The following is a 14688-nucleotide window of genomic DNA, read 5'->3' on the forward strand; positions in this document are numbered from 1 at the left end:
GGCATATTGAGTGCAGCACTTCCACAGCATCATCTTTCAGGATTTGGAATAGCTCAACTGGAATTCCATCACCTCCACTAGCTTTGTTCGTAGTGATGCTTTCTAAGGCCCACCTGACTTCACATTCCAGGATGTCTGGCTCTAGGTCAGTGATCACACCATTGTGATTATCTGGGTCATGAAGATCTTTTTTGTACAGTTCTTCTGTGTATTCTTGCCACCTCTTCTTAGTATCTTCTGCTTCTGTTAGGTCCATACCATTTCTGTCCTTTATCGTGTTCTGGTTAGGCATATATTATTACTGATAAAGCACCTGAAAATTCAAAATACTGTCGATTTGTTAATAATGGAATTGATGATGAAAGATCCTATTCTTTCAACTAAATCATCAGAAAGACCATTGAAATGAATAAAATTCACAAGAAAGCATCTATTTCATCAGTGTCCCTTGTAGTTAGTGTTCTTTAAGATATTACTAGATTTTCCTTTAATAAAAATGCTCATGAGCAAATAAGCATGAGGACTATGTGGTATATTTCTTTCTAAGAGAAACACAATAGAGATTAGCATATTGAGCATTCACGCTAAGTCGCCTCAGTCATGTCTGACTCTGTGACCCTGTGGACTGTTGGCCACCAGGCTCTTCTGTCCATGGGTTCTCCAGGCAAGAATACTGGAGTAGGTGGCCATGCTGTGCTCCAGGGGATCTTCCTGACCCAGGGATTGAACCCACATCCCTTCTGTCTCCTGAGTTGGCACTAGTACCACCTGGGAAGCCCGAGGAGAATATTAAAGACTATGAAAAGGCCTGTGCTTACAGCAGTAACACCCCAAAATGGTTGACAGCCAAACTTGTAGCTTCCACTGGAGAAAATTTAAGAACACTAGCCTAAATGCCAAACTCTTTTGATGTGATAGGTATATTCCTAGAAATGTATGGAAATGAAAATCTTGTAAATCAATTATATTTTGGGGAAAAAAGTACGTAATTAAAAATAAACACAATTTTATGCAGGAAAAAGTCACCCTTTGATTTATTTGTTAATAAATCTATGTTTAATAAGGTTTTCCTAAATAAAGTTCTGTCAGATCAGATCAGATCAGTCACTCAGTCATGTCCGACTCTTTGCGACCCCGTGAATCGCAGCACGCCAGGCCTCCCGGGAAGGCAATGCCAAAGAATGCTCAAACTACTGCACAATTGCACTCATCTCACACGCTAGTAAAGTAATGCTCAAAATTCTCCAAGCCAGGCTTCAGCAATATGTGAACCGTGAACTTCCTGATATTCAAGCTGGTTTTAGAAAAGGCAGAGGAACCAGAGATCAAATTGCCAACATCCGCTGGATCATGGAAAAAGCAAAAGAGTTCCAGAAAGGCATCTATTTCTGCTTTATTGACTATGCCAAAGCCTTTGACTGTGTGGATCACAATAAACTGTGGAAAATTCTGAAAGAGATGGGAATACCAGACCACCTGATCTGCCTCTTGAGAAATTTGTATGCAAGTCAGGAAGCAGCAGCTAGAACTGGACATGGAACAACAGACTGGTTCCAAATAGGAAAAGGAGTTCATCAAGGCTGTATATTGTCACCCTGTTTATTTAACTTATATGCAGAGTAATCATGAGAAACGCTGGACTGGAAGAAACACAAGCTGGAATCAAGATTGCTGGGAGAAATATCAATAACCTCAGACATGCAGATGACACCACCCTTATGGCAGAGAGTGAAGAGGAACTCAAAAGCCTCTTGATGAAAGTAAAAGTGGAGAGTGAAAAAGTTAGCTTAAGGCTCAACATTCAGAAAATGAAGATCATGGCATCCGGTCCCACCACTTCATGGGAAATAGATGGGGAAACAGTGGAAACAGTGTCAGACTTTATTTTTCTGGGCTCCAAAATCACTGCAGATGGTGACTGCAGCCATGAAATTAAAAGACGCTTACTCCTTGGAAGGAAAGTTATGACCAACCTAGATAGCATGTTCAGAAGCAGAGACATTACTTTGCCAACAAATGTTCGTCTAGTCAAGGCTATGATTTTTCCTGTGTTCGTGTATGGATGTGAGAGTTGGACTGTGAAGAAGGCTGAGCACTGAAGAATTGATGCTTTTGAACTGTGGTGTTGGAGAAGACTCTTGAGAGTCCCTTGGACTGCAAGGAGATCCAACCAGTCCATTCTGAAGGAGATCAGCCCTGGGATTTCTTTGGAAGGAATGATGCTAAAGCTGAAACTCCAGTACTTTGGCCACCTCATGTGAAGAGTTGACTCATTGGAAAAGACTCTGATTCCGGGAGGGATTGGGGGCAGGAGGAGAAGGGGACGACAGAGGATGTGATGGCTGGATGGCATCACTGACTGATGGACGTGAGTCCAGGGGCATTGGCCAGGAGGACCAACCCCACGTCCAAGGAGCCGTGGCTGCACGGGCGCAGGAGGGCCTAGAGCAGCTATCCCACATTGAAGGTCAGGAAGGGCGGCGGTGAGGAGATATCCGTCGTCCAAGGTAAGGAGCAGTGGCTGCCCTTTGCCAGAGCAGCTGTGAAGAGATTCCCCACGCCCAAGGTAAGAGAAACCCAAGTAAGACGTTCGGTTTTGCAAGAGGGCATCAGGGGGCAAACACACTGAAACCATACTCACAGGAAACTAGTCAATCTAATCACACTAGGACCACAGCCTTGTCTAATTCACTGAAACTAAGCCATGCCTGTGGGGCAACCCAAGATGGGCGGGTCATGGTGGAGAGATTTGACAGAATGTGGTCCACTGGAGAAGGGAATGGCAAACCACTTCAGTATTCTTGCCTTTAGAACCCCATGAACAGTATGAAAAGGCAAAATGATAGGATACTGAAAGAGAAACTCCCCAGGTCAGTAGGTGCCCAATATGCTACTGGAGATCAGTGGAGAAATAACTCCAGAAAGAATGAAGGGATGGAGCCAAAGCAAAAACAATACCCAGCTGTGGATGTGACTGGTGATAGAAGCAAGGTCCAATGCTGTAAACAGCAATATTGCATAGGAACCTGGAATGTCAGGTTGATGAATCAAGGCAAATTGGAAGTGGTCAAACAAGAGATGGCAAGAGTGAATGTTGACATTCTAGGAATCAGCGAACTCAAATGGACTGGAATGGGTGAATTTAAGTCAGATGACCATTATATCTACTACTGCGGGCAGGAATCCCTCAGAAGAAATGGAGTAGCCATCATGGTCAACAAAAGAGTCCGAAATGCAGTACTTGGATGCAATCTCAAAAACGACAGAATGATCTCTGTTTGTTTCCAAGGCAAACCATTCAATATCACAGTAATCCAAGTCTATGCCCCAGCCAGTAATGCTGAAGAAGCTAAAGTTGAACAGTTCTATGAAGACCTACAAGACCTTTTAGAGCTAACACCCCCAAAAAAAGTTATGTCAGTGTCTCCCAAATACTATAAAGAGGATATACAAGATTTTTGAAATTTATAACTCAATTTTATTGCTCTTTTTTCTTTTTCAAAGCTGTCTTTATTTTTTTTTTTTATTATTATTATTATTTTACTTTACAATATTGTATTGGTTTTGCCATAAATCAACATGCATCTGCCACGGGTGTACCCGTGTTCCCCATCCTGAACCCCCCTCCCACCTCCCTCCCTATACTATCCCTCTGGGACATTCCAGTGCACCAGCCCCAAGCTTCCTGTATCTTGCATCGAACCTGGACTGGCGATTTGTTTCTTATATTATACATATTTTAATGCCATTCTCCCAAATCATCCCCCGCTCCCTCTCCCACAGAGTCCAAAAGACTGATCTATACATCAGTGTCTCTTTTGCTGTCTCGTATACAGGGTTATTGTTACCATCTTTCTAAATTCCATATATATGCGTTAGTGTACTGTATTGGTGTTTTTCTTTCTGGCTTACTTCACTCTGTATAATAGGCTCCAGTTTCATCCACCTCATTAGAACTGATTCAAATGTATTCTTTTTAATGGCTGAGTAATACTCCATTGTATATATGTACCACAGCTTTCTTATCCATTCATCTGCTAATGGGCATCTAGGTTGCTTCCATGTCCTGGCTATTATAAACAGTGCTGCGATGAACATTGGGGTACACGTGTCTCTTTCCCTTCTGGTTTCCTCAGTGTGAATGCCCAGCAGTGGGATTGCTGGGTCGTATGGCAGTTCTATTTCCAGTTTTTTAAGGAATCTCCACACTGTTCTCCATAGTGGCTGTACTAGTTTGCATTCCCACCAACAGTGTAAGAGGGTTCCCTTTTCTCCACACCCTCTCCAGCATTTATTGCTTGTTGACTTTTGGATCGCAGCCATTCTGACTGGCGTGAAATGGTATTTCATAGTGGTTTTGATTTGCATTTCTCTGATAATGAGTGATGTTGAGCATCTTTTCATGTGTTTGTTAGCCATCTGTATGTCTTCTTTGGAGAAATTCTATTTAGTTCTTTGGCCCATTTTTTGATTGAGTCGTTTATTTTTCTGGAATTGAGCTGTAGGAGTTGCTTGTATATTTTTGAGATTAGTTGTTTGTCAGTTGCTATTATTTTCTCCCAAGAAGGAAAAAGCCAAAATGGTATCATAAGGCTTGTATTTGTCATCAAGAAATTTTTATACTTTTTATAAAACAATGAAGTCACATTGTAAAGATTGACTGACATGGAACTGAGATGTTATCTGGATTCTTTCTCTTGCCTTTGTTTTGTTGTTGCTGTCATTTTAAAACTCCATTTTGTTCCCCTTCTGAAACTACAGATGAATTAGATAAAATCCTCGAGTAATGAAAAGTCAAACTGTTCTTTCACTTCCTGTTTCATTTCATCTTGCCCTAATATCACCCTTGGTTAGAAAAGAAGAATAAAGTATTTTGATTAAATGTGTTGCACAAGACTGGAAAGACAGCATTGAAAAATGGAAAGGATATGGCTTCGGGACTGAGAGTGCCCTGGATATGAAATTATAAGAAGCATCTGTTACATGCCAGATACAGTGATAAATGTCATATATATGCATTTTCTTATTTGATTTCACAACAACCCTAGTACTTTATAGGTAGTATTTTTAAGAATGAGAGTTGATACTTGGGCAAGTTAAGTGACCAGCATAGATGCCATCCTTCTTGTTAAAAGTAGAAGAAGCTGTAGCTCTGTGCTTTATTCTCCAGTGGTCATGAGCTGTAGAGAAATCTACATGGGAAGTAGTAGCTGATTGCAGCCTACGTGGCATGTGATCTGTAGAGCAAAGAATTTTACATTGAGTATCTTTTTTCAAGGACTACAACTAGGAAGGAATTATTTTTCTTGGTGTGCCATGAAATCTGAAGTTATTTTGCTAGAGAAACTGTTACATGTGGTGTTTAGGTTCCAGGTACATTGTTGATTGAACAAACTTTATGAACTGGTCTGAAAAACTAATCACTTATGATTCTATTTCTTTAGGAGTTACATCCTAACTTAAAGACAAGTCATCCATAAATCTCGTATGTAAAGAAATTCACTTTAAAACTTTAAATTCATAAATCACAAATTTGATTTCAGATATATTTCTTAGATCCATGCTTTTATATAATGTTTCTTTCATTTCCTCCCTATTTTAAGAAAGGAGATTCTCATTTATTTATATCTGCATTTTAAAATCATTGGCTGTGTTGTATTTATACACTTAATTCTCTCAGATGAAGCCCTTCATTTCTAAAAGATAGCAGCTTTAACAAGGTAATAATAAAAAAGAATAGGCCCAGAAATTTTGTTGTGTGCTATTCTTTAGTAGAAGCTTGAGCAGGTAAATTGATAACAATTATTTTATTTTGTGCTGTTCATTTGGGCTTCTCAGGTGGTGCTAGTGGTAAAGAACCTGCCTGCTGATGCAGGTTAGAGGTAAGAGACTGGGGTTCAATCCCTGGGTCAGGAAGATCCCCCTGGAGGAGGGCATGGCAACCCACTCTGGTATTCTTGCCTGGAGAATCCCATGGACAGAGGAGCCTGGCGGGCTACAGTCCATAGGGTTGCACAGAAATTGGTCACTACTGAAGCAACTTAGCATCCACACATATGCTCTTCATTTAGGCTGGTCTTTTTCTTTTAACTGATGTACCAAACCTTGGCTACATCTATTAAATATATATTAAATAATTGTATTTTTACCAAAAGTATTTTATTTTCTGAACTTACTTTTTGGTTAATAATAGTAACAGCCAATGGTTAGTCATTTAATAGGCATTTACCAACAGGGGTGCAGTGAAAACTTTATAAATCTTTTTTTGTGTGGTCCAGTGTGAAAAAGGACTGGCCACATGCTGCATTTTTACTTATACCCTGATACACACAATAGATTATACAGTGCTTTCCTTCCATACAGTTACAAAGGCTGTATACCCACCTGCACATTGGAGGAATATCTTAATGTTTTTTGAAAGAACAGAATATTAAACAATTGCAAACTTATAGAAAAGTTAAAAGTTGAATATCAAGGTCTTTTTGTTTTTCTCAAGAAGTATATGAGAGCAAGGTGCTTATCTGATGCTTCATTACTCTCAACTATGTTAGTATCTATTTCCTGCTGAAAGACATCCAGCTACATCATTACAGCTATCTAAGTCAGAAAATGAATATTAATGTATTACTGTTATTCCTATTAAACAGACACCATTCAAATATTTTTCCAGTAACGTCCCTATGACCAAAGGATCCAGTGTAGATTCACTTACTGCATTTAATCATCATGCTTCTTTAGTTTCTTTCAATCTAGATCAGTTCTGCAGTCTTCCCTTGGCTTTCATAACTATGACATTTTAAAATATCATAGTTATTTTGTAGAAGTTCTCTGTGTTTAGGTTTGTTGAATGTTTTCTGGTGCTAAGACTCAGGATATGCGTCTTTGGCAGAAATGTCACAGAAGTGCTGCATTCTCATTGCATTCTATCAGGTGGCATATTTTGATTCATCCCATTACTGATGATATGCACCTCGGTCGCTTGATTTAGGGTGTCTGTCAAGCTTCTCTACTGTACAGTTACTCCTTTTGCTTCCCCCTTTTGTAATTAATATATAATTTGTGTGTGGAATGAGGATACTTTGAAACTAAGTATAATATTTATTAGACTTCCAACTTATTCATTGATTTATTTATATAATAACATGGATTCGTGTTTTATAGTTTTACTCAGTGCATTATAATCTGTTAATATCTTGTTTATTTTGAGATTAAAACTGTCTCCGTTTTGGCCAGTGGGATTACATTCAAGATGGGTCTCTGTCTTTTTCCATGTCCTCCTCCTTCATTGAGTACTTCCTTGCTTCAGGCATGACAAAATATTTCAGACTTTTCATGTACTTTACCTGCCCCAGTCCTGGAATCAGCCATTTCTCCAAAGAAGACTGGTTCTTTTGAATAGAAATACTATTTAGAAGACATGGAGCTTTAGGTAAATTCACTGCTATTAGACTGTCACCATTAGCTGTCACTTTTCCTAGGCCCTCTTAGTGGACATACACGTATATATTTTTTGTCATGGATTTCTTAATCTCTATATGTTGAAAACCATGAGTTCATACCAGTACATCTAGTTCTAAACCAATACCAAAGAGTTCATTCTGCATATTTGTATTTCCTTTCTGTGATAGTGAGAAACCTGTCTTCTATTATCTTTATATTATCTACTGTCTTTTATTCTTTGATTAGTCTCCTTAAAAGCAACCTTTTTCCCATCTTCCTCACATAATTGCCTTCCTCACCCAACTCGGGTTTTAACCCCACGTGCCTGGCTGCCCTCATTACCCCATGTGGACACCCTCATCAGCCTCCCTGTGCTCTGACACCCCATACCCAGCTGCCCCTGTGCTTGGGTTTCCTTCTTCCTGGACTCTGACGCACTCCTCTGGTTTACCAGATGTGTGAACGGCTTCCTCACTCCTCAAGCTGACACCCATGTCTGGACCACCCCCGAAATGTGCACACTTCTCTTACTCTCCTTGGATTCTGACACCTCACTTGGGCAGCCACTGCGCATAGATACCCTCCTTGCTCTACCTGGACCCCAACTCTCCATGCCAGGCCAACCACTGAAAAGAGATTCCCCTTGGGTTCTAGATTGCCCGTGTGATCCATTGTCCTCAGCCCATTCAGGCTCTGCCGCCTCATGCCAGGAAGCTTTCTCACTCACCCTTCTTATCCTGCCTGGCTCCAGCACCTAGCTCTGCCCACTACTGTTCCCCTCCCCGCAACTCTTGGCACAGATCCCCATCTTGGTGGGCTTCACATAATGGCTTACAAATGTAAGGAAAGGGAGAAGGGGAAGGGCCTAAAGGTTTATTATTAAATTAAGTTGTGCTATGAAGTGTTTTATTCAGAGGATCAATTTGCTAATTACTATAATGAAAACCAGAGTAAAAAGTAGAATGTGACATACAAAAATCATTTTATTAGGATTTTTTTTTAATTACCTGAGTTTACTTATATGCCCTGAACTACCTCCATTGATTAATTGTTTTAAGATCAAGAAAGAGATCAAGAGACTAAAAGTTCCATGTCTATTCCAGGTGACAGCATGCTATAAACCAGGGATCCCCAAACTCCAGAATCTAATGCCTGATGATCTGAGATGGAGTTGATGTAATAATAATAATAATATAAGTAAAATGCACAATATAAGTAATGTGTTTGAATCATCCTGAAACCATTCCACCCTCCCAGTCTGTAGCAAAATTGTCTTCCACAAAACCGGTCCCTGGTGCCCAAAATGTTGGGGACCACTACTACAAACTATTAGTTTAATATCATCCTGTCCTGACTGCTTTCTTTCATTTGATGTTGTCATTGAATATGGTAATATGAGTAGGAGGGACCTTTACATATGTTCTTATATAAAGCAAAAAAAATTATAAAAATAATTGAAATGTATAATGACCTTAAATAAACACATATTTATACCTTGACTTTTTTTCTCATTTAAATAGAAGAATCTTCATTTTGGCTTCCCTTATATGGTAACATGTGCTGCCGACTAGTCGCCCAACCAACCTGTATGGCTGAGGATGTATTTGTGGGATTTCTTAATGAGCAGGTTAGAAGACTTTAAATATCCTACAACAGTTATAGCTCTAATTTAGATCTCAGTGGCAATTGTTTGACATTTTGATATTGAGAAGTATTTTCTTTTTTTGTATATAAAACTGTCTCTTGAATGGCAGCTTCCTCATTGTTAGAATAGGAGTTATGGCTGGGAGTGATAAGGTGGGAAGGGGAAGGGTCTTAATGCAATTCTGATGGCTAGGGAGCTGCCTCTCCAGGTTCCTCTGCTTCATTAATAGCAGCAACAGGATAATCGGTAACAGAGGACTACTTGGGGAAACTGATGAGGACAGCTTTCAGCACAGTTTTGGCCTCTAGGCTTCCAAAGCTGCCTCTGTGCAACCTACTCCTTATTTATTTATAACTATAGTTATTTATATTCAGTAAATAATTAATTATGGGCATCAATCAATAGCTTTTTTAAAAAGATTCCATTAAGAGGAAAGAAAATTTGCATTTATACAGGGAAGTCCGTGTTCTGAGAACAGTAAGGGAAAGTTATATTTTGAACATTGAGTTATTTTTATAATTTTCCTGAGTCATTTGGTGAATTTCTGTGGAATTCCAAGCACTAATTTTTAATAGGCTAGCTTCTCTTAAATTGCGTTGATTTATGATTTTATGTGTATGAGTTATGTGATAATCATTACTTCCTTTATGCATAATGTTTTTGAGAATTCAAAACATTTCTTCTCTGATACTAACTTTTTGACTTTGGGCTACTAACTTATTGTATATTAAATTAATTGGGTAGCTATCATATTAAAACATCTTTAAAAACTGATAATTCAAGTATTTTGTTGAGTTTAGGGTTAAGATGATAATAATGATTTAAAGTTGAGAATTTCTTGATTTTTCTTTTTCAGCAAATGGTAGGAGGTCTAATTCGTTGGAGAAGGTTGTACTGTGTTTTAAGAGGGGGTAAACTCTATTGTTTTTACACTCCAGAAGAAATTGAAGCTAAAGTGGAACCAGCTTTGATAGTGTCTATTAACAAGGTAAATAAAATGCTATTTTGAAGATAAAGGTATAATATTTTATAAAATTATTTTCTATTACAGTTCACACTGTTGTCATCTTATTTATAAAAATGGGAAGAACTGCTAAAAATAGTTCATAAAGATAATTTAATCTTATTTTTCTATTTATAAAACTTATCTGGTAAAGGAAGTACTGTATATTTTCTAAGAAAGTGTAGTAATTGGAGATCTATACCAGCAAATAGATCTTAAAGCAGAGAAGGTGACCTAACGTTAACAGGTGGTTTAAATTTTTTATGAATGTATAATTAAGAGATCATATAAACATCATGTTACAGTAATATGCTCTTTCTAGTTAATGCTTAAATGAACCCATAAAAAGAAATTCCTGAGTATACTCTGTGATTTCTTATGGGATTGATGGACAGTTGTTTAGCCTTCTGCCAGAAGAATACACATACATATAAATATACTGGTTTGATAAAAAGGAGATTATAAAATTTTAGTTTGAAAGTTTTTACCCAGAAATCTGCAGGAAAATTTTTCAGTCTAAGGCAGACTTATTTTATCTCACCATCTTAAGTTTGTCTATCCTCCAAGTCTAGGGTTTATTAGAGAGTTTTTCCTCCTCCTTTATAGCATTCCAACTCTAGAATTAAATTAGCATTTCTAGATTAGAAGATCATGTTTTCTGCCCATGAACTTCAATTGTTTCTAGTTGTTTAACTTTGCTTGCCTTCAGTGTGTGGTAAAACATGAGCCATCACATCTGTTAACTGTAATATACATGTTCTACTTGCCTGTAAGTTATCTTTTGAGAAAAAATGTTAGGGTATGTCCTGAAAAAACATATAGATACTGGTCTGCTAGTGTATAAAGATTTAGTTAATTTCTATGATCTTTCCAGTAATGACATTTGATCTGTTTCTGCCCTGCTTTTAGAGATGATGCCACTTTTTCTTAAAGGAAATCCTATAGTGAGACCTTTTATTATGTAATTAAGTCCACTTAATTTATCTGTTGTATTAGAAAGATTAATGTTGCTCTTAAATAATGCACCTCAAATATTATAACAGTGAATTTATTTTCATTTAAAAATTAGGTTACAGTGTCTTTTTAGTATTGGAAAATTGATGTAATTTTTCCTTTGTTTGTCAACTTTTTGTTGAACGTAGTGTTCACTTCCCCACCAGAGTTTTTTTTAAATTTCAGATGTATAGAAAAGTTGAAAGAATAGAAAAATAAAACCTGATACCCATCTCCTAGATTATTCAGCTGTTCTTAACATTTTACCACATTTGCTTTCTCTCTAGATACTTAAAAAATTTTTTTTCTGAACCATTTGAAAGTAAGCAGCAAGCAGCATGAAATCTCTTTCCTAGAATGTATTAGCATGTTTCTCCTGAAAACAAGGACATTTCCTTCATATCTGTAATATTATTATCATAGTCAATAAATTTATTGTTGATGAAATAATGCTATCTAATATACCGAGCAAATTGCCTCAATTGTCTCCAAAATGTTCCAATTTTTATTTTTTGTTTTATCCAAGACTCCATCAAGGATTACAGATTGCATCTGGTCACCATGTCATTTGTTTCCTTTTTATCTAAATTGTACCCTTCACTTGCCATTCTTAAAAAAATTTATCATGACATTGACATTTTTGAAAAGTCCAGGCAAGTTCCCAAATTTGTTTTTGACTAATTGTTTTGCTTTATTCATGTTAAATACTTTTGGCTAGAGCTCTTCTGATACATAGATGATTTTGTGTAACCTTATTTTCACTAGGTAGTTAAGTAATAAAAAAGAAATCCTACCAGTTTTTTTCTTGTATGTTGTACAATGGAATATGGATAGCTATAAACTAAATTAAAATGTAATCCAAACAAGTGACATTTTAAAAGTTAGATTTGAAAACAGCCTTCAAGGTATTCATTTTTCTTATCGCAGCCCTTTAAGGGAGGCAGAGCAGGTCAACCCTGTTTTACAGGTATCTTATTTCTGTTTTACAAGTGAAAACCCGTACTCAGAGATCAGATAGAACTTGTCTAGCTAGTAAATAAAATTGTATGGGTCACTTTTTTCCTAATGGGTAGAAAACATAGATTAAAAATTCATGGATTTTTTTTTTCTTCATAGTCATACTGCTAGTGAAGCAAAATTAAACTTTCCTATCTCCGAATCCACTTTGAATCAGTTTTGAAAGTATAAAGTAGCTTTGAAATGAGGTTCTCAGTCCAAAGCCAAGTTACCTGTTGGCAGTAACTTATGAATCTATTGAAACTTTACGATTTAAATTTAAGAGGACAATTATAATAGAACTTCTTGGTTACCGTAGTCAGTGCATATGTATTTTCTTGTTTGATGATGAGTCTATTTCCAAAAAGTGGTTAACAGTATTTACATGGCCTGACTAAATTGACCTTTTTCAATTGACTCATTTTTCCTGTGGTAATAAAGGCTGATGACCTGGCAACTGATGGGATTCTGTAGTCAATCAGCTCCATTATTATGATCACTGAAATCAGCATATTTAGAAATCCCGTGGTGGCTCCACAATTAAGCATTGCAGATTCACAGGAATATTATTTATCTAATAATTTGTATAGACTCAGCCTTAGGCTTGGTACAACATGAGCTGTATTTGACCCTGAGGACTGATGACACACTTACTGCTTCCAGTGAATATGCTGCTGCTGCTGCTGCTGCTAAGTCGTTTCAGTCGTGTCCAACTATGCAACCCCAGAGACAGCAGCCCACCAGGCTCCCCCGTCCCTGGGATTCTCCAGGCAAGAACCCTGGAGTGGGTTGCCATTTCCTTGTCCAATGCATGAAAGTGAAAAGTGAAAGTGAAGTCGCTCAGTCGTGTCCGACTCTTCACGACCCCGTGGACTGCAGCCTACCAGGCTCCTCCATCCATGGGATTTTCTAGGCGAGAGCTCTGGAGTCGGGTGCCATTGCCTTCTCCACCAGTGAATATGACTGTTGTCTAAAGTACCAAAAAGAATTTTAATATTAAATCGTAAGGTTAAGGTTGGGAAGATTAATATAATTTAGTTGCTTATCTCAAAAATTAAATTGATGACAAAGTGTTAAATTACCTAACTTTGCAATATTTCCATCTTAATTTTCTCTAGTGCTGATTCCAGCACTGATTCCTGCCCTTTCTCAGTAGAAATTTTTCCTTTGCATTTCTTACTTAAAAAAAATTTTTGTATGAAAGTATAATTAATTTATACACTGTGTTAGTTTCAGGTGTACAGCAAAGTGAATCAGTTATACGTATATCCACTCTTTTTTTAGATTCTTTTCCTATATAGGTCATTTGCAGTGTATTGAGTAGAGTCCCCTGTGCTATATAGTAGGTCCTTATTAGTTATCTATTTTCTATGTAGGTGTGTATACATCAATACCAATATTTCAATTTATCCCTCCTCCTGCTTTTCTCCTGGCAACCATAAGATTATTTTCTACTTCTTTATCTGTGTTGTAAATAAGTTCATTTGTACCACTTTTCAAGAATCCCAAAATAAGCAACACCATATGACATTTATTTTTAAATATCTAACTTCTGTCATGGCTTAGTATCATTGAGTTAGACAAGGCTGTGGTCCGTGTGGTTAGGTTGGCAACTTTTGTGTGATTATGGTTTCAGTGTGACAGAATGTGGTCCACTGGAGAAGGGAATGGCAAACCTTCAGTGTTCTTGCCTTGAGAACCCCATGAACAGTATGAAAAAGCAAAATGATAGGACACTGAAAGAGGAACTCCCCAGGTCGGTAGGTGCCCAGTATGCTACAGGAGGTCGGTGGAGAAGTAACTCCAGAAAGAATGAAGGGAAGGAGCCAAAGCAAAAACAATACCCAGTTGTGGATGTGACTAGTGATAGAAGCAAGGTCCAATGCTGTAAAGAGCAATATTGCATAGGAACCTGGAATGTCAGGTCCATGAATCAAGGCAAATTGGAAGTGGTCAAACAAGAGATGGCAAGAGTGAACGTTGACATTCTATGAATCAGCGAACTAAAATGGACTGGAATGGGTGAATTTAACTCAGATAACCATTATATCTACTACTGTGGGCAAGAATTCCTTAGAAGAAATGAGGTAGCCATCATGGTCAACTAAAGAATCCGAATGCAGTACTTGGATGCAATCTCAAAAACGACAGAATGATCTCTGTTTGTTTCCAAGGCAAACCATTCAATATCACAGTAATCCAAGTCTATTCCCCAACCAGTAATGCTGAAGAAGCTGAAGTTGAACGGTTCTATGAAGACCTACAAGACCTTTTAGAACTAACACCCAAAAAAGATGTCCTGTCCTTTTCATTATAGGGGACTGGAATGCAAAAGTAGGAAGTCAAGAAACACCTGAAGTAACACGCTAATTTGGCCTTGGAATACGGAATGAAGCAGGGCAAAGGCTAATAGAGTTTTGCCAAGAGAACCCACTGGTCATAGCAAACACCCTCTTCCAACAACATAAGAGAAGACCCTACACATGGACATCACCAGATGGGCAACACCAAAATCAGATTGATTATATTCTTTGCAGCCAAAGATGGAGAAGCTCTATACAGTCAGCAAAAACAAGACCAGGAGCTGACTGTGGCTCAGATCATGAACTCC

At 37.8% G+C, this 14688-nt stretch overlaps 1 protein-coding gene across 3 annotated transcripts in view; it reads left to right on the top strand.

Moving 5' to 3' along the window:
• RTKN2 (rhotekin 2) overlaps positions 1–14688 on the top strand; it is a 112397-nt gene that overhangs the window by 68303 nt on the left and 29406 nt on the right. For all 3 annotated transcript variants that reach the window (XM_010857411.1, XM_010857413.1, XM_010857412.1), the window contains exons 8-9: positions 8961–9067; positions 9942–10073. In XM_010857411.1, the coding sequence (XP_010855713.1) occupies positions 8961–9067; positions 9942–10073 (239 nt within the window). The remainder of the gene's footprint in view (positions 1–8960; positions 9068–9941; positions 10074–14688) is intronic.

The sequence above is a fragment of the Bison bison genome, unplaced genomic scaffold, assembly GCF_000754665.1.
Source record: "Bison bison bison isolate TAMUID 2011002044 unplaced genomic scaffold, Bison_UMD1.0 scf7180017864380, whole genome shotgun sequence".
NCBI lineage: Eukaryota > Metazoa > Chordata > Mammalia > Artiodactyla > Bovidae > Bison > Bison bison.